This window comes from Impatiens glandulifera, chromosome 5, assembly GCF_907164915.1.
Source record: "Impatiens glandulifera chromosome 5, dImpGla2.1, whole genome shotgun sequence".
In the NCBI taxonomy this organism is placed as follows: Eukaryota; Viridiplantae; Streptophyta; class Magnoliopsida; order Ericales; family Balsaminaceae; genus Impatiens; species Impatiens glandulifera.
Genome location: NC_061866.1, coordinates 9,114,765 through 9,136,857, shown reverse-complemented (window position 1 = coordinate 9,136,857; position 22,093 = coordinate 9,114,765). Strand labels below are relative to the sequence as shown.

At 28.4% G+C, this 22,093-nt stretch overlaps 1 protein-coding gene across 1 annotated transcript; it reads right to left on the bottom strand.

The window, feature by feature from the left end:
• Positions 1-4,892: 4,892 nt before the first annotated feature.
• Positions 4,893-8,074, bottom strand: LOC124940018 (patatin-like protein 2). The gene is made up of 7 exons (XM_047480495.1): positions 7,929-8,074; positions 7,656-7,837; positions 6,633-6,819; positions 6,397-6,558; positions 5,396-5,698; positions 5,123-5,298; positions 4,893-5,028 (listed from the first exon to the last, which is right to left on the bottom strand). The coding sequence occupies exons 1-7, from the start codon at positions 8,064-8,066 to the stop codon at positions 4,929-4,931; spliced, it is 1,248 nt and encodes a 415-aa protein (XP_047336451.1). The 5' UTR covers positions 8,067-8,074; the 3' UTR covers positions 4,893-4,928.
• Positions 8,075-22,093: the final 14,019 nt, after the last annotated feature.

Genomic DNA, 22,093 nt, shown 5'->3' with positions numbered 1-22,093 from the left:
AATATAATGCAATGAATTTTATTATGTGTCAAAACAAAATTAACATTTTGAATTAATAAAATAATAGCCTTTAATTAAGTCTTCACCTTAGGAACTTAGGAAGCGTGTCAAAACAGGAGAACAAAATTACAGGTCCACATTAAAATAGATAACACATTTTAAATATTAGTAATAAAAAAATTGTGTTTTTTCTATACAACTTATAATTCAAAGGTCTTACTTTCACTCCTAACAATTAGGATTTCCCCTCTTTATTTCTGACATGAAAAATAACATTTTTTTAATGATTTTATCCACCTATAAAGTTGAATAAGTTGTTATTACATAATAAACAGTTGCACTAACTTTAACTAATACATTATCTTTAGCGAAACAAGTTGAATATTTTGAAACAAATAAAAAAGAACAATTGGAGTGATTAAGAATATGAAAAGATTCAAATAAATTAAATACTATCAAATATATATAATCAATTAATGAATAAATTTCAACAAATAATTAAGTTATAAATTAGATGAATGAAACTAGCCCTTTGAATATTTGAAAACTTATGACATTTATTTATAGTTTTATATAACACTTAATCCGTGCATTTGCACGATTAATAATATAAAAAACGTGAATTTTTTTTTACCGATAACATTTTTAATTTTATTTTTAACTGTTTTAAGTTTAGGGGTGGGTCAACCCACAATTCGACCCAAATACCCATTTACTCAACATCATTTTATATATATATATATATATATATTAGTTAGTTAAAAAATTGAATTTATATTAATGTTAAAACGTCTCGCGTTCATCAAATTTGGTGTTGAATTTAAAATATAAAATCTTAGTAGCCTAGTTGGTAAAATGTTGTACTTGTTTTTATTATGTTGCAAGTTCGAAACATACCTCTAGCATTTTTAATTTTATTTTTAACCGTTTTAAATTTAAGACGGGTCAACCCACAATCCGACCAAGTATCCAAATTAACCACAACTCTCGACCCGACAATCCGAATACTTTAAAAATTAAGCATCATTATATATATATATATAAGCTACTATTTATCCGTCTCATCTTATGCCATACCATATTTATAACACAGTCAATAAAAATATTTAACTTTTGCAAATGAGATAGATGAGACATAAATGAGGACGAACTAAGTATTTTCAATTAGAACAAGTTAAATTATAATGAAAATGTAAATAATGTAAAGGATCAGCTTAAATAAGATGACTTGATAAATAGAAAAAATAGATTTTATTTTAATTTAAAATTTTAGAACGACTTTAATAACTGCAATTTTATTTTAAAACAGTTTTAGTAAAATTTGAATAAGTAACTTTTAATTATTAACACGACTTTTGTCATTGAGCCCAGGGGCGGAGCCAGGATGAAAAATTACCTGGGGCTGACTCCAACTTGCATATCAGATTTAACTTTCTATGTTCCGTTTTTTTTTTTCAATAAAATTTTCACGATTATTAGAAGATGGAAACTCGTCATGCCCTCTCAATGCACACACTTGCAAAGTGAGCCACCGAGTGCTTTCAATAGTTGCTGTAAGCCGTAATCTGTTATTTTGTTTTTCATCTGAAGACTGTGCATTTAGTACTTTGTCAATATGACAAGGATATTCATTAGATTATCAAGATATTCAACTGCCCTATTATGTGGTGAAATATTATATCCTATATGCATAACAAAAGAGCATTTATCCTCATCATTAACTCGCTTTCAGTATTTGAATCCATCTATTGTAAATGTAGGTTTTTGGGGTTTCTTATGTTAAAACAAGAAACATGGGAAACAAAAAGCAACATCTTTCAAAGGAGAGTATTTTAACAAAGTAAATTTTTAAACCAATGACTTTGGAACCGTCGATTTTGATTTCCAAATTTGGTCGGCGGGTAGTCATTCTTAATAGGTTGATATGACCCCATCTTGATATAAGCTCGTCTAATTTCATCCCTTTGATTAAAAGGATATTTCCATATCGAAATACGTAATGTTGAATCAAGTTTAAGAGAACTTACATCAACATCAATTCTAGGAGATTTATTAAGTTCTTGAGTAGGGATATCAAATTCTTTATTTTAACTTGTTTATTAATATTAATTTATATTTTCTTATAAATTTTTGAAATAATTTAAAATTAAGAAATATAAAACATTATTATTATTATTTTAATTTTTATATTTTACCCTTATAAATAATTTGTATTATTAATTATATTAAAATAAATAAAAAATAATGTATAATTATTATATAAATATAATTTTAAAATAAATAATATTTAATTATATTAAAATAAATAAAAAATAATGTATAATTATTATATAAATATAATTTTAAAATAAATAATATTATTATATGATTTACAAAATTTTATATATAGTGAGGCCAATGTTTGATCACCTGACCTCATATTCACATTTCAACAACATACCTAACTAGGTTAATACTCACATGTCAAACACATATATAAATATTTTTTTTTTAGGATTTTAATTTAGGTGGGGCTGGAACCTACCCTAGCCCATAGGTGGCTCCGCCCCTGATTGAGCCTATCAAGTTTTTCTAACCGAGATTCTGGTAACAAAAGGGAAAAGAATTTTTTTCATTAATTTAATATTAAAAGGTAATCAAAGGTAAATTTAAATTAACAAAATATTTCACACAAATTAAACCAAAGTTGTTATAATAAAACAAAAATAAAAAAAAAGCAAATAATGACAATACAATGTTGTACAAGTTGACACATTCCGATATCGTCAATACATCTTATCTAAACTAAAATTTGAAAACTCAAATAAATATCCTAAAAATGAGTCTCTCTTCTTATTTGAATAGAATTTAAATAAATCTGGCTTAACATCATCGATAATGCCTTTTAAAATTTATGATTAAAGCCAATTGAGTATAAGATTGGAGAAATTTCTCAGTTCTAATATTATTTTTAGAAATTTGTGTATTTATTGGTGGAATGACATTTTATTTTAATTTGTTTAAATCTAAATAAATTATTACAAAAGCTTAATCTTAGATGTCATCTAAGTTATGGGTGACAAAAATTGAGATGAAATTCCATATCCTTTATCATATTACAAAATTTGTCACTTAGATTATTTTTTTATGTCAATATTTTTGTTTGCTGTAAAGGATATTTAAACAAAAGAAATATAAAGAGCGAAAATTTATTGTAATGAATAATTTCGAGAATTATGGGTTAACTCTTGATTGTACTTTATTCTAATAAAATATAAATTATTTTTTAAATTCAATCACGTGTTATTACTCAAATAATTATTACATTAGACTATAGTAGAGATACACACATTTATTTAATAATATCATAACTTTTAACTTTTACATAATTTTTTTAATGTGAGAATATTCTATAGAAATAAAGAATACATTTATTTTTCATACTTACGAAAATTAGATCGTCAATGATATACGCTTGTGGATTTGTGACTTTGAGTACTTTCTCTCACTCGTCCGGTCGTCCCATATCTTTTGAAATGTAATAATATATATATATATATATATATATATATATATATATATATATATATATATTATTCTATAAATAAGTTCTCCAAATTAGTTTACCGTGTTTTTTTTTTTTATTGAAAGCTTAAAATTCTTTTATATATTTTCAATTATCAAATTAATAATTTAATTTATTAATTAAAATATTAAAATTCTATTATTTTATTTTTATAAAATTTAAATTTTAAATAAAAAAAATATTATAATAATTCAACCAATTAAAAATTTAAATAATAATTTTTATCAAACAATAATTTTTATCATATAACCTACTGTTGTTGTATTCAAATTTTAAACTTTGTAAAGCTTGTTTTGAAAACTGTAGAAATTCATTTTTTTAAAATAACAAATTAAATAAATGTTTTTTTTTTAATGAAGGATGATACATGATTTTACAGTCAATATTTACGTTTTAAATAAAATTATACAGGTGATTTTTTAATCTATTATGAACTACTCTGGTTAGATAAACACTTCAACTTAAAACGTTTTAAATAAAAATAAAATCCGTAACTTTTAATCTCTTAAGAATTATACTTGTCATTTGAATTAAAAATTTCTTATGGTACAATATTATGATAAAGCCTTGTAAAAACTGTTTTAGTACAACTTCTAATGAAGGTGGAATAAATAACTTGTAAATAATTTTAAAAATTTTTTCTTTGTTTTATAATATAAATTCTTTAAAGTTAATTTACCATTAAAGACTATAACCTAACATAATATGACACTAGGAAATGCATGTTCATTGAATGGAAAATTTATAAATAAAAAGGAGAAGAATCATTGATATTTGATTTTTTTAAATCATTTTTGTCATTGAGCTATTTCAATTAATTAATGTGATTTTTCAATAACATATACTACTAATATCAATATTTATAAAAAATTTAAGTACATGTTTTGAGTTTTTTTTTTCTTTCAAAATCTAACAAATACAAGAAAGATGAAATGGAAATTCAACAAAGTATAATTTCATCAATTTAGAAACATTTCACAAACTAGTCCTTAAAACCACATTGTGTAATAGACAACATGATAGCTATTTATTAGAATTCACATAATAATTCAAAATACACATTAAAAAGAACAAGAAAATGAATGGTACAATTTGAAATGAATTATTAAGAGAAACCATTATTTGACCCTAAATTTTCTTTTAGTCTTGTTATTTTCAATAAATAGCTTCCATCCATCTATTTTACATCTCGTGTTTTGAAAATAATTTGATTTTACCCATCGTTCTATTAATCGGTGATGATCTTCGTTCGTCATGGGATGAAATCAAACGATTTTCAAAATTTGAAAGGAAATATATGCGATGGATTAATTTTGAAAACAAAAGCAAAACAAAAAAAAAATGAGTGCAAAATAACACGATCTCAACGTTCTTGACCAGAAGAGCTAACATCTTTTGGAGTGGTTGGACGTGGAGATTTTGACTCCCTCAACTTCTTTTCATCTGATAGCAACTTTGCAAACCTATTTAATTAAGAATTAATAATCAAAATATGTTATATAATCATTGCAATTAGTTAATCAATCTTATGCAATATTTAACAAATTAATTAATTACCTCGTCAAAGCAAGTTCATTAGTTTCGCCATTTTGAATCGGTTCGGAACAGCCAGTTTCCATGTTGACACGCGAAACGGTTTGTTTGAGCAAATTTTTTCCGGTATTAACAAGATTTTCCAAATTTTCTTTTGTAGATACATCAACCGAAGCAATTGTGCCCGACAAAGTGTCATCCTACATTATGCAATGTCCCATATTATATATACATGTCTAAATAATAATGATAAATGTAACATTAAAATTAATTGAATATAAGAATAGAATTAGTTACTTGAATGCGAAGATATTTGTCTTCGGAGTGAAGGGCTTGGAAAAGCACCGAGAGGTGTAAATCCACAATGTCAGCGCTCGATTGGCTGAAAACATCGATCAAAGGTGTTGATCCATCATTGAGCAACCAACTCATAAGTCCCCATTTCGCCGCCATTTTTCCATTGTATTTCTCTTCTATTTTCGCTGATCCCGTTCCCAATGATATCACCAAGAACCGACCGAAATCCATTGGCTTTATGGGAAAGAAATCTTGGTTTGCCGCAAAGATCTCTTTGGTCACTTGTGTAGTCGCCACCAATGTCTGATAACAACGTCATGAATCATGATAGTGTATATATCTATAAATGAGGTCTTTTTTTTTACAAAGTGTTTTTTTATCACAATTATATTTCAAAAACTTGTTTTTGTAGATCATTAAAATTGAAGAATATGGTTTGTACTAGTCAACATTTTGAAATTATTATGGTTTTTGAATTTTCAATTCCAATATATTTTCTTTATAGTGAGTACCCACATGGAGATGTTTAGATATTTAATTGTGAAGACTTAATTCCCCAATATTTTTTATTCTATTTATAAAAGAAATTACTCTCTTTTCTAAAAAAATAAAATAAATCAAAATTTGACAAAAACAAAAAATGATTGCTTAAAATTTGATATAAGAAATGTAAAAATTTATTATTTTTTAGAGGTTAAAATAATTTTGTTACTTATTTTTTGAAAATGTGTGAGTTTTCATTTGATAACCTCCATTACAAGAAACAATTAACAAATAATTAATTTTCACAAAATTATATATAGACCTACAAAAATCAGTCTCGATAACCTACCACTTGAATATAAGTTACAAATTAATCAAACTTTTTTGATTATATATGTTTTAAAGATTTTAGTTATTTGTGTAAAAAAAAAACCTTTTTTGAAATGATAAACTTGATACTTTAAAAGGCATGCAAACTAGCTATAAGTAATTACAATAAACTAATTTATTGTTATTACCGGATTATTTGCCGCAACACCTCCATCAATTAGATTAAATTCTCGAGTGTTACCATCTTTGTCTTTCGTGGAGAAAGTATGAGCAGGAAGATAAGTTGGAGCTGCGGATGTACTGATACATATGTCAGACAATTTTGCATTCAAAAAAGGCCGCTCTTTTACCTACATAATCGCCATAATTATTCATGAGAGTTGAAAATGGAGATATGTGTCTATAGAAAAAGAGAGAAATAGACCTCAAAAGTTGAGAAAATGATGGGTTGGAGGCTCTTGATATCAAATGTAGGAATGACAATGTTAGTGAGTGTTTGAGAGATATGAATGTCACCAAGTTTCTCCTTTATAATCCCATGAAGATATTTTCCATCGTATTTAGGCCCCATTAACATCTTCATTTGTGTAAACAATCCAGTAAACATTCCTCTGCAATATCCACATTATGATCAATTTTATTGTAATTGTTTTTTTAAACGAAACCGGAACACACAACTTGTCATTGAATATACGTACCAAATACTCAAAGTCAATTTGAACCATAAAATCGCCAAAAGGCGACAACACCATCTCAAATTATCCATAATGTTTTTTTTTCAAAAGAATTTTAGCCACTTTTCATTGATTCACATGTCAAAAGTCGAATTGACCATATTTTAGTGGTTATTGACCATTTTTTTAGTAGTTTAACCTATGAACCAAGGTTGTTAAAATATTAAATTATTTTAAAAATTTTACAATTTTGAAAAGTAACTAATATTTAGATAAACTTTTAAAGTAGTGAAATTATTATAATTTAAATTTACGATAAAAGGATTTTACGATTTTATAAAATTTTACTAAAAAAATGAGAATTTTTATTTATAAAATAATTATTGTTCTTTTATTTTATTCAAATAAATGAATTAATGTAATTAATTTTATAAATATAACTTCTTTGTATTGTCATTTATTTATTTATTATTTAATTATTTAATTTTCTACTTAATTATATATTTGTACGAAAATAGTCATTAATTTATAAAAAATACTCAATTATAATATATATATATATAAGAATAATAATATATAACTAATATTTTAAATAAAAATCTTACAATTTCAAATAACTTTCAATTTTACGAGTTTATAATTTGAACGATACAAAGTAAAAAAACACTATGAATCATTGTCTAACTAAGTTATGTTTATAATTTACTATTTTTCAAGCATAAAAATTGTTTTTCAAATGAATCAATTATATTTGCTCGTGTGTATCGATGTACCTCTTTTGTGGGAATATTTTTGGTCCATGCTCTAGATAGAAAGGCGTTATATCTTCCGCCTTATAAAGAGGTCGGCGATCTTTGTTTGGAGTTGCCAACATAGCCGTCATGAGCCCACCCGTACTAGTTCCAGCCATAATGTCAAAGTAATCCGCCAACCTCGCATCATCTCCGTCCAATTCCTGATCATATATAATCATTCGACACGAATTACTATTAACTTTAACATAAGAAATAAAGGGAATAATTAAATTAACATGTAAACATATATACCTTAAGTTGGGCTTCAAGATAAGTGAGGATAGTGGCCGGGATAATTCCTCTTATACCACCACCATCAATGCTGAGAATGGTGATGAGTTTTCCATAAGTTGGAGGATGAATTTCAAAACTTGATGATCTTCTCTCCATTTGTTATTAATATTAATATTTTGTAGGCTCCGTTTGTTTCTATATTTATATGATTTTGAAATGTCTTTCTTTCTCCATCCCTTCATTAATATTTATAGAAGGTTCAAGCTCCAGCTGCTAGGTTATCGTGTTCGTCAGTACCATGATTAAAATAATAAGGTTAATTATATCTTATCCATATATGTTGTATAATCAACAGCTATAGAGTTAATGTGTTACATGTTGATCAACTTTTGAATGGTCAAGAATCATCGATCTCTAATTAGTCAAATCTCAAAGATAAGAGAAGTTAATGCCTAAGACCTCGTTTGATTTTCGTTATTTTTTTGTTTTTAAAAAAATCATATATTTATCATTTCATGGAAATTTATCGTCGTTTTTTTAATGATTGTATTTAATCGATGCGTATAATAACGTCGTTATGCCTTTTTTAAAACATTTGTGCATGTTATTTTTGTTTGGTGACCTACGGTTTTGCTTTTCTCTTCTTATTTTTTTTTTATGAATTTTAATTGTTCTGATTAATGTTTCGATTTATTGTATTTAAACGATCCTCATTTTTTTATACATTTAATTGACCTTACTAACAAAATAATTATGTATAAAATCATTAAAATACATTTATTAAAAAAATTAAATATAACTTTTTTTAATAATTTATCTTAAATAAATTTCAAATAACTCGTTTTATTCAACGAATCCTTACCAAAAAAAAAAATATCAATATGAAACTAGCTCAAAGGACTTTGAATAGGGTGGAGATTTCAGTCTTTATATTTTCGTTTACTTTTATTTTTGGGTTAGTGCTGAGTCATAATGTGAAATCTTTTTTTGGTAACGTACGAGAGAAGGAGACTTACTCATGGAAGCTAATACCTATTGAGTTAATATCATTCAATCTTCATAACTATTATTTAATTGGTTAATCAAATAATTGTATGCAATTTGTAGCATGCTTTAGAACATAATTAACATTAAGGGTGATCTCTAAGTCAATCCTCAATTGTTCAGATTTTTGGATAAAAATTGTGATTTTAGTTGGATTAAGTTGATGAGTCTCTGTTCCCGTTATTTTTTGGAGAACACAGTAGCATATTCAGTGATCGCGGTCAATCAATACGCTTACTCAACAACGTCATTATTATGATGATATGAGAGATCTCTTCTAAAAAACCGTGGAGCCGGTATATGAACTCATTGATCTTTTTGAGAATTTTCGAGTTCTTTAACATTATATTTTATGTTATTCTTGTTCGTTGGTGATCATATTTGACTTATGTTTTAATCTCGTTACGTTTCAGGTGTATTTGATGACAACGTGAATACTGTATTTTTTATATATTTATTGTTGTTTATAACAAATATCATCTATATCATATTATATTCACATCTTTTAAAAAATAAAAATTAATTAGTTCAACTAGCTTAATTGATTTATTTTTATTTTTTATTTTTTATTTTTTATTTTTTATTTTTTATTTTTTAATTTATGGTCAACATTCCTTGCACTAGAATGTTTCTTTGCTGATAGGCAAAGCAGTGCGTCGTGGTGGCGTAAGATGAAAATCGGGATTAATATTTTTAAGTATATAATAACATATATACTAACATAATATAATAATATATTATTATACACTAACAAATTTGACACGCAAAACGATATCTTAGATCTTTCGTGTTGTTACATGTTGGATTAATTTGATGATTAAATATTATTTGAAAATAGTGTCGTGCTTAGTGAGGAAATTAGTTATTTAAGTCAAATTGTTAAAATAATTAATATCTTAAAATGTTATATGAAGAATAGAAATTTAGTTTATGAGTTAATAGAGAGAATTGAATGGATTGATATAGGTTGGATTATTTGAATAATTTAATTGCCAATTCTTACATGCTTTATGAGTCATCTTAGGTCACAAAATGATGGTCCTGGTCCATATTTAACCACGTGAGGTCTTCATTATCTAAATGATTCGGTCATTTCCTTCTCAATAACAACAAACAATATTGTTATGTATGAATTAATAGAGTCGTAATAAGGACAACATAGTTGAGAATAAAAATAAGACCATGAATTTGATATATTCTGTCACTTGGGCCGGAGAAAAAAATCATATTAAAAAAAAATTAAAAAAATATCATCGGGATAAAAATAAAAAGTCTCGAATATGGGGTCATATTCGGGACATACATTTTTTTCTCGAACATGGCTATCCATGATAGAGAAAATTCGAATTTTTCAAATTTATTTATTAAATTTGTTATTTGATTTGTTTAATAAAATTAAATCAAGATTACATTTATTTTTTATTAAATAAATTTTATCATGTAAAAATATAAGACTCAGTATTTTTTTTCTTTTATAAAATTTTTTGTTTTAGTTTTAATTATTAAATTGTTATTTTACAATTAAAATAATGAAGAAGGAAAATAAAAAAATATCATAATAAATTAAAAAAATGGCCATGAGACATTTTGTCTTGGACAAAAAAAAAAATTCCAACATCTTTCGAACATTGTAATTGTAATGTTCAGGAAAATTTTATTGATCATGTTCAAAATTTTCAAATTTATTTGTTAAATTTGTTATTTGATTGGTTTAATAAAATCAAATCAAGTTTACATTTAATTTTTATTAAATAAATTTTATCAAATAGAGGGCATATAATTTAGTCTTTTCTTTTTTTTTTTTTTTACTTTTTAATTATTTTACAATTAAAATAGTCACGGCACAAAGAGAAATAAAAAAAAAATCATGTTAAAAAAATAGAGTTAAATGTTGAATAGTTCCTGAAGGTTTGAATATTAGACTACTTGGTCCCTGAACTAAAATAATAGAACCCGTTAGTCCTGCCGTCCAAAACTGTTAGTCAAAAGCCTTTTGACTGTTAAATAATGACCATTTTGCCCTTACCCTTTTTTAAATTAAAAACAAATTAAATTAAATTAAACCCTAACCTAACCTAAATCCACATTCGCCCAGTCGAGATCGCACAAAGAAAGTTACCTTCTTCAATCAATATCCCCTCCGTCGGAGAGGAGCCCTTCAGTCGCCGGTGGTTCGTAGGAGCGTCGGATGTCTAATCTGAGATGAAGAAAACCAACTCCATTACTTTCTTCTTCTTTTTCTTCATCACCACCTACGTTCAAGCTGAGAATGTAACACCAGTAGACCCATCTCTCTCCTTCGAAAATCCTCGACTCCGAAATGCATACATTGCTTTGCAAGCTTTGAAGTTCGTCATTCTCTCAGATCCTCTCAATCTCACAGCCAACTGGGTTGGATTTAACGTCTGTACATACACCGATGTATACTGTGCACCGCCTCCAGACAATCCTTCCATAAGAACAGTCGCCGGAATCGATCTCAACCATGGTGACATTGCCGGTTATCTACCGAATGAGCTTGGATTACTTACAAATCTTGCATTCTTTCATATTAACACCAATCGTTCTCTTGCCTCAGTCGCCCAGTCGAGGTCGCCCCGGTTGTCGTCAATCGCTTGCACTGTGGATTCGTCTTCAAATCCCGATTTGGGAGAAGGGGTTCAACTGGCTTCGACGGGAGATCTCTTTGGTTTGTTTGATTTTAAATCCCGATCGCTTGCACTGTGGTTATGTTAGATTATATTTATGTTAGGTTAGGTTTTAATTTAATTTAATTTGTTTTTAATTTAAAAAAAGGTAAGGGCAAAATAGTCATTATTTAACAGTCAAAGGCTTTTGACTAACAGTTTTGGACGGCAGGGACTGACGGGTTCTATTATTTTGGTTTAGGGACCAAGTAGTCTAATATTCAAACCTTCAGGGACTATTCAACATTTAACTTTAAAAAATAATAAATTAAAAAAATGACAATTTTCGAGATATTTTTGTTGTCATGTTCGAACAAAAAAATCCAAAAATGGCCATGTTCATAAATATATATTTTTTCTCGAAAGGGACATATTCGGGAAAACAAAATTTTCAATATTTATTTTTTATTAAATAAATTTTATCATGAAAAGGGTATGACTTGTTTTAATTGTTAAAAGAAAAAAATTGATATTTGTTTGTAGTCTCTTCCCTCTTCTAGATGTCACTTCTAGATATGAAGTCTCTTCTAGATGAATATTGGGCCTTGAGATGAGATTATGAGTAACATATTCAACAATATGCACCTTGACAAACTCCACATCCAAAATAAATGAGTCATTAAAATGTCACCTTGTTGGCTGTATCTTATTCATGAAGAATTTCTGGTCATCACCAATCACAGACGAATTTAGAATAGAGCCCATCCTAGAAAATAAAATTTTAATTACATTTAAATATATATATATATATATATATATAAAATAAAATAAAATAAAAAAAATAGAAATCCATATGACATATACCTAGCTGCTTCCTTTCTAAATTATATAACTTAGTTATTCACAATTGCACTATTATTTTCCTTCTCAATTTGCACATAAACATATACCTTAGATTTTATTCCGTTAATTCTCTATTATCTAATAATTTCTATTAAAATGATGACATATACAAACTTACAACCAAGTTTTATAAGGAAGATTTCACCAATCATGACATCATTGTTAAGTATTAATTGGTAGAGAAAGAATAGGAAAAAAAAATTGGAGAAAATAAATAATGTGATACAATCGAAAAAATATAATAAAAATTTATCTTTTTTTTCTTCATTTATTGACTGAATGTCACGTAATTTCTTCCCTCTATCACTCATCTATTATAAATTTGATGTGATGCAAAATTTAAAAGTTTGTCCACGTGTTGAGTTGTGAATTAACCGATAGACAGTTAAAATATTATCTTAGGTTAACTAACTAGATTGATTTATCTTGTTTTAACATTACTTGTTTCTATTGCTATTAGTGATTAGCGATCATTTTCAACAGAAGACGAAAATTCTCGTTCAATTAAAAATCTAGATATAGATGCTTAATTTTTAAAGTGTTCGAATTGTCGGGTCGAAAACTGTGGTTAATTTGGATATATATGTGAGAGTAAATCAATACTTGAGTCGGATTGTGGGTTGACCCGCCCATAAATTTAAAACGGCTAAAAATAAAATTAAAAATTTTATAAGTAAAACGGTTAAAAATATGTGACAGTAATTGATACTTGGGTCGGATTGTGGGTTGACCCACCCATAAACTTAAAACGGTTAAAAATAAAAATGATATATGTATGTTTCGAACTTACAACATAACAAAACAAGTACAATTTTTTAACCAACTAGGCTAATAATACTTTATATTTTAAATTCAACACCAAATTTGATGAACGCGGGACATTTTAACAATATAAGTTCAACTTTTTAACTAACTAATCTCTCTATATATAATGATGCTTAATTTTTAAAGTGTCCGGATTGCCGGGTCGAGAGATGTGGTTAATTTGGATATATATGTGAGAGTAAATGGATACTTGAGTCGGATTGTGGGTTGACCCGCCCATAAACTTAAAACGGTTAAAAATAAAATTAAAAATGCTATAGGTATGGTTCGAACTTGCAACCTAACAAAACAAGTATAATCTTTTAACCAACTAAGCTAATAACACTTTATATTTTAAATTCAACACCAAATTTGATGAACGCGGTAGTTCATCCATAGTTTTTAATCGGTAATAATTCTCTTTTGACTATGCGCTATAGATTTCACTTTTATTAGTGAGCAATAATTGAAGAATTCCGTCATATTTATAGAAATAGAGGACATAATTCATATGGATATAGTAAGTCTCGTCTGGGCTATTTTAATGGTAGTCTTTACATTTTTCTTTTCACTCGTAGTATGGGGAAAAAGTGGACTCTAGAGGTGAAACTAAATGAGTTGAGAAATCAAACTGTATCCATTGTTTTAGAGATCGTTCTGCAATGTGAGAGTAAATGGATACTTGAGTCGGATTGTGGATTGACCCGCCCATAAATTTAAAACGGTTAAAAATAAAATTAAAAATGCTATTACATTTTTACCGTAATATTTTTTTTTCATTATTTTTTATATTATTATTCGTGCAAATGCACCGAATAAATGTTAGTTAAACATTATAATATAATGTATCATTTTGATATATATATATATATAATTTATTATATTAAATTTAATTTCATCATAATTCTAAATCGTTGATCCGCCTGAAATAAATTAATCACATTTTCTTACGTCTTAAGAGTTAAAACACATAGTTTATAATACGACTGAAATTGATAAGAGACCATCAATATTTTTTTTTTAAATCTCCATTGTGCATACATGCTGAAATAGATCAATAGAGTTTTGAAATTATTTGTTTCACAACCAAAAATATTTATAATAAGATTTCAAACCAATAAGGTTTTCACAAAGCTTCAAAGCTGAAATCAAACCGGACCTAAAACTAGGTCTTTGTCCCACTTAGAAATTTTATATGTGATTGGCTTCAAAGTAAGTTTCATACTACAAGTCTCCAACAAGCTTCAAACCAAAACCTGAACACTAAAGTAACATGGCCTAAACTAAGTCTCTATTCTACCTTATAATTTCAAACTCAACTGATTTTAAACTTTTTTTTTTTACAAAACTTCAATACTGGAATCAAACATAATTTAAGGATGATCTATAACCCACTATTTAATTTAAAACCAAACTTGTTGATTCCTTTGAAATGACAGATACATAAACAAGCTCCATTCATAACTATGTTTCCAACAATCTTTGCAATTAAAATTGTCTAATTGAGATTTCAAAGAACAAAATAAAAATATTAAAGTGTTCAATCCTGAGAACCAATCAATTCCTAAGCATGATTAAATGATCTTCTCTGGCCGAACAAACAAAAGAAATAAAGACAAATGATATGTGACTGATGCTCCTTCATTCCTTTTTTTCTTTTTTTTTTTCTTTTTCAATATTGTATGTAAATGAAATATGTTGATTCAGTTTTTGTGTTGGTTTATGTATTTTTTAGCTTTAATTTGTAATCTTGTGTGAGATTTCTGTTTTCACTTCCTTTCAAAATCATTTATAAGGTTCTTTTGAATTTTAATAAACGGTTCGTTTCGACCAATAAAGTTATGTTTGTTGCTAAAAGTGGAATCAAGAGGATATTTACCTTATTGCTAACAAAACTATTTGTTGCAAATTTGATTCAAATAAGTATTGATATGAACTTAAGTAAACATCCTGAAAAATGAATTCAAACAAGTCTTCAATATGATGCTAATAGAACTTATCTACGGCTCAAAATTGGATTCAAACAAGACTTCAAACCCTTAGTTACAAACCCTATATGTTGTTGGAAATTTGATTCAAACAAGTGCTTAGTTTGTTGCTAAGATTTAATATCAAACAGGTCATCAGTGTTGGGTCTTGTTTAGCCCAGTTAGGCACTTAATTAAACAAACAAACTTTAAAATATTATTTATTCTATCACTACTAGAAAGAGAGAGCATTCTCTTAAGAGAAGAAATAGAGAAGAAGAAAAGAAGGAGGTAATAACGATCTCCTTACCTTTATCGCCTTTAGGTTCTAACTTCTTGTTGTCTTATATCTAGACTTGCTTGAGTCTGAATGAAATTGGGTTTCTCTGTTTGTATATCTCAAAATTAAGTTTAAAGTTCATGGTTGTGGGTGTCATGATAGTTCTCCTTTAATTCCCAAAAAAAACTGTTTAGGGTTGAGAAAAACATTTGTATTTGTTTCTTGTTTATAATGAATTTTGTCGGTTGGCCCCGTGATTTTTACCCTCCATGTTGAGAGAGTTTTCCATGTAAATTTGGTGTTGTTTATTGTGTTTGATCTCCTATTTTAGATTTGGATAACATGTTCATTTACCCATCTCACATCGATTGATTACAATATAAAATTATTATTCGTTTTAAAACTCTCAACAAGTGGTATCAAAGTTGTTAGGTTTATTTTTTGAAGAGTGCTTTTGTAGGTTGAGATGGAAGACAATATCACAATGATCATGTTGATAAATAATAACTAATAGATTTAGAAATCCAAAATGGAGGATATCATTTACTGTAAAGACTTGTGTGAGCCGGTTAAAGAAGATAGTGTAAAGCCAAAAGATATGTCTGGCACTGATTGGACAAAATTGAACCGGAAAGCAGACGGCACAATCAAACAGTAGCTTGATGATAGTATATATCACCATGTAGAAAGTGAGAAGAGTGTCCATGAATTGTGGAAGAAGTTAGAGTCATTATATGAGCAAAAAATAACAAGTAACAAAGCGTTTCTAATTCGAAAGTTAGTAAATCTAAAATTTAGAGAAGGTACAAGTGTTACTAAGAATTTAAATGAGTTCTAGAGCTTTATTAATCAATTATTAGTGATGTAGATGACCTTAGAAGATGAGCTATAAACCTTATTGCTATTGGGATCATTGCCTGATAGTTGGGAGACCTTGATTGTGATAGTTAATAATGTAGTTCCGAATGATATGCTTACTATGAGTATAATTACTAGCGTCTTATTTAGTGAGGAGTCAAGAAGGAAGTCATCTAATACAAATATTGTATAGGCCCTGGTCATAGATAACAAGGGAAGAGCTGAATACCGACAATAATCAAGAGATCATAGAAAGAGATAGATCAAAATCTAAGGGAAGATAGTGTTATCATTGTGGTAAAGAAGGTCACTTGAAAAAAATTATAGAGCCTAGAAAATACTACAGAATGAAGGCAAAAATAAGAAAAATGTGATGAGAACAGAAACACCACAACCACAATAATTGCAGATGATGTAGTGATTCTTTCTTGTGAAAATGAATAATATCTACATGTAGAAGGTCACCAAGGAGTTGAGTGGATAGTTGATACAAGTGTTTGTTATCATGCTACACCGAATAGAGAGTTCTTCACAATTTACAATGTTGAAGATCTTGGTACATTGAAAATAGGTAATACTAGTCACTCGAGAATTATGGGTATTGGTGATATTTGTTTGTAGATTGAGTTGGGACATCATTTAACACTGAAAGATTTGCGACATATTCCTGATTTGCGTCTAAACTTGATATTAGGTGATGCATTAGACAAAGATGGATTCAAGCATTACCTTGGTGGTGGAGAATGGAAGCTCAGTAAGGGAAGTTGTGGCACTCCTTATACCAAACCCATGTGAAGATACTTAAGAATGAACTGAATGTAGTACAAGCTGAAAGCTCTATAAATCTGTGGCATCAACGTCTCGGCCACATGAATGAGAAAGGGCTGCAAATTCTAGTGAGGAAGATTCACATCCCCTCAACCAAAGACGAGGTTCTAGATCTATGCAACTACTTCCCATTTGGTAAGCAACATGGAGTCTCTTTTAGTTAAACATCAGAAAGAAAACATAATGTGTTGGACTTGGTTTATTCTGATGTGTGTGGTCCTTTTGAGGAGGAGTCATTGGGTGGTAATCGATATTTTCTAACATTTAATGATGATGCATCTAGAAATGTGTGGGTTTATTTTATGAAAACGAAAGACCAGGTATTTAATTACTTTCAAGAGTTTCATATCAGGGTAGAAAGAGAGATAGATAGGGATGACAATGGGGAGGTTTGGGGCGGGGAATGCATTTATCATCCCCGCCCCATTTTTATTTTGAAGATTTTTTTAATACCATTCCCGCCCCGTTCGATTTTGTTCGGTTTTAAGGCATCCTCGCGAGGCACCGTTAATAAAATATTTTTAAAAAATACAATATAATTATATAAACGGATTTTTTAATATAACATATATTATAATATAATGAAATTTTATATTATTATAAAGAAATAAATTTACGACTCTTATAAAATAGAATGAATAAATAAATATATTGGTGATTTAATATATTTAATTATATTTATAGTGTTCGGAGTAGAATCAGGGCGGGGCAGGGCGGGGTATACAAATACCATCACTGCCTCATCCCCGTTTGGTTTCAGGGAAAAATCGTCTCAAATGGGGCAATTCGGTTCGATTTCCGCCGGGTAGTTTCAAATTGCAATCCTTAGAGATAGACAATAAGCTGAAATGTCCCCGCTCTAATAACGGGGGAGAGTATACCTCCAAGAAGTTTAAAGAATATTATGTAAAATATAGAATTCGACATGAGAAGACAGTGTCTGGAACACCACAACACAATGGTGTGGCCAAGAGAATGAATCGCACTATTGTAGAAAAAGTGAGATACATGCTGAAAATGACAAAGTTGCCAAAATATTTTTGGGAAGAAACAATTCGCACAGCTTTCTATCTCATAAACAGGTCACCATACTCCTCAATTGTAGAGAGTTTGAAGTATGCAATGGTTTGCACTATGCCAGATATAGTGCATGTAGTTAGTGTGGTAAGTAGATTCCTCTTTAATTAAGGAAAACAACATTAGGAAGTAGTCAAATGGATTCTTAGATATATAAAAAACACTTCCAATTTGTGTTTGTGTTTGAGTTTTGAAAATTGTGAAACTATGTTAGAAAGTTACATAGATACTAATATGTCTGGAGATCTGGATCACATAAAATTCACTTCTGATTATGTGTTTACTTTTGCATGGAGAGTTGTATCATGACAATCCAAGTTGTAAAAATGTGTGGCTTTGTCAATAACAGAAGAAAAATACATTGTAGAAACTGAAGTTGGTAAGGAGTTATTGTGGGTGATTAGATTTCTCCTAGAGCTTGGTATGCAACAAGAATATGCAATTGTTTTATGTGATAGCTAGAGTGTCATAGATTTGAGCAAGATGCTTTATATCATTCCAGAACTAAACATATTGATATGAGATTTCATTGGTTAAGAGATGTAATAGAAAACCAGCAGATGAAGCTGAAAAAAATTTACACAAATAAGAACTCGTCAGACATGTTTACAAAGATGGTTCCAAAAGACAAACTTGAGTTCTATTGTCGGCATGAATACCAATTGATGACTTGAAGATCTATGTGCCTCTCTTCGTGGGCTGAAGGGGAGATTGTTGGGCCTTGTGGTCCAACACAATTAGGCAATTAATTAAACAAGCAAATCCTAATGATGTTATTCATTCTATCACTGCTAGAAAGAGAGAGCATTCTGTTAAGAGAAGAAATAGAGAAAGAAGAAAATAAGGAGGTAGTAGCGATCTCCTTACCTTTATCACCTTCAAGTTCCATTTTTTGTTGTCTTATATCTAGACTTACTTGAGTCTGAATGAAATTAGTTTTCTCTGTTTATATACATCAACTTTAAGTTTAAAGTTGAAAAGAATATTTATATTTGTTTCTTGTTTATAGTAAAATTTGTCGGTTGACTCTGTAGATTTTACCTTTCAGGCTATGTCGCACGGATACGTGTACGGGTATCGTATCAGATACGATACAGATACGATGATACGGAAAATTTCGAAAATATAGAATACGATACGTTTAGGATACAGCAAATTATATATATAATATTTATATAAATTTAATATTGAAATAAATAAAAATATAAACTCATATTCATTTTTAATGAATGGTCTCATTGTTCGAGAAATCTGACTCTAGGTAGGGTTTCATATTATATATATATATATATAACTGCATCAGTTTTTAATATAATATATATATATATATATAATATATATATATATATATATTAAATGAAGATAGATAGGGAAGTACAAGATAGATGGCTTCCGATCTAAGCGGCCTTCGACGACATCGATCCTGACCGAAGACGGCGAATCTCGACTGTTTGCTGCGGTGGCGGTTATCGATTGACGGCGGCGGAAGAGGACTAATGGAGGTTTCCGAGGAGAGATCCGTTTAGGGTTTTACTTAGAAGGCGACCGAGAAGAAGTAAAAAGGGTTAATATTGATACCCTTAAATTCTTTTTTTTTATCCAGTTTCATACTTTAACTTTTTTTTTGTTAAACTTTTACCTAAAACGTATCCGATATACGTATCGGAGCTGTATCCAAACCGTATCGAATTGGTCAACCCTTCCTAAAGTCAATGATACGTGTTTTTCCGTATCCGATACGCGTATCGCCATATCGTATCCGTATCCGATACTCCAAAAAAAATAGAGTATCCGTGCAACATAGCTTTCAGTTTGAGAGGGTTTTCCATGTAAATTTGGTGTTATTTATTGTGCTTGATCTCCTATTTTAGATTTAGATAATTTTTGCATTTACTAATCTCACATTAATTAATTACAATATAAAAAGTATTCTTTTTTTCAAAATTCCCAATAAATCAGCCTGTTAATATATCTATTGTTAAAAAATAAATCTAATATCCTTTGCTGAACTCTGCAGTTAAACACTATTAACTTTGTTGCAAAATGTTAAAATTAAACATGACCTATGAAAAAGGTCATCCTATGCTGAAAATAGAACTAAACAAACTTTAACCAAAAGTTGATCTCTTTAATTAAAATAAAAAGGACCAAGATTAAAACAAACTAGCTTTCATCAATAAGACATGCCTAGCTTCTAAAAATAATATAAGCTTTGAGCTTATTTGTTTAAAGTTTATGTATTAATGGGCTATAGACTCTAATGGGCATAGGTTTATAATACTTATATAAATAGAGATAATGTAATCTAGGGTTAATTAGATTATTACTCTATTAAAAAATTATGAGCGACTCTCCAAGGATGTATGCATTGTTGGCCGAACCTTGTTAAATCTTTTGTGTTATTTAGTTTATAGTATTTCTATTGTTTTTAAATTATGTTAGTTCGATCACGGAGAATAATTATGTTACGATTTTGTTTCTACGTTGAGAAACAAATTGTGACTTAAGGTTGAAAAAGAAAAATTGATCGACTAAAATTCATAGTGGAAGATCAAACGAGTGAAGTTTGATCGTTATCAAACGAGTAAAGTTCAAAGTGGAAGATCAAACAAGTGAAGTTCGAAAAAAAATTAAACGAGTGAAGTTTGATCGTGATCAAACGAGTGAAGTTCGAAGTGGAAGATCGAACCTATAAAATTTAGTCGTGAGAGAAGAAAGGTGAAGACGAACCATAGTTCAATCACAGTTAAAAGAAATATATGTCTAAAGTTGATACTTGTCTAAAAGAGGAAAAAGAGTAGTCATGATTTCTGAAGCTAGAATATGAATTGTTGTTGAAGAATTTAAACTAAATGTTTATAGATTTTAGAATGGAGAGGGTTAAAAATAATATAAGTTTGGGTATATTTGTTTAGTGTTTATTTCTTATCGGACTCTAATGGGTTTATGTTTATAATATCTCTATTTATAAATAGAGATAATGTAATATATGGTTAAATAGATCATTACTCTATAAAAAAAAATCATGAGCGACTCTCCAAAATATAGGTATTGTTGGCCGAATCTATAAAACTAAATATTTATAAATTTTAGAAGGGAGGGTGTTAAAAATAATATAAGTTTGGGCATATTTGTTTAGAGTTTATCTCTTAATGGACTCTATTAATGGACTCTAATGGGCTTATGTTTATAATACCTCTATAAATAGAGATAATGTAATATATGGTTAAATAGATCATTATTCTATAAAAAAAATTATGAGCGACCCCTAAAATATAGGTATTGTTGGCCGAATCTATAAAACTAAATATTTATAGATTTTAGAAGGGAGAGTGTTAAAAATAATATAAATTTGGGCATATTTGTATAGAGTTTATCACTTAATGGACTCTTATGAGCGACTCCCCCAAAATATAGGTCCCCAAAATATAGGTATTGTTGGCCGAATCTATAAAACTAAATGTTTATAGATTTTAGAAGGGAGTGTGTTAAAAATAATGGACTCTTATGAGCGACTCCCCCAAAATATATGTATTGTTGGCCGAATCTATAAAACTAAGTGTTTATAGATTTTAGAAGGGAGTGTGTTAAAAATAATATAAGTTTGGGCATATTTGTTTAGAGTTTATCTCTTAATGGACTCTAATGGGCTTATGTATAATATCTCTATAAAAAAAATTATGAGTGACTCCAAATAATATAGGTGGTGTTGGCCAAATCTTGTTAAATTTTTGTGTTATTGGACTATAACCAAAAATGGAAAAACATGACAAGTTTCGATAAAATAAAAATATT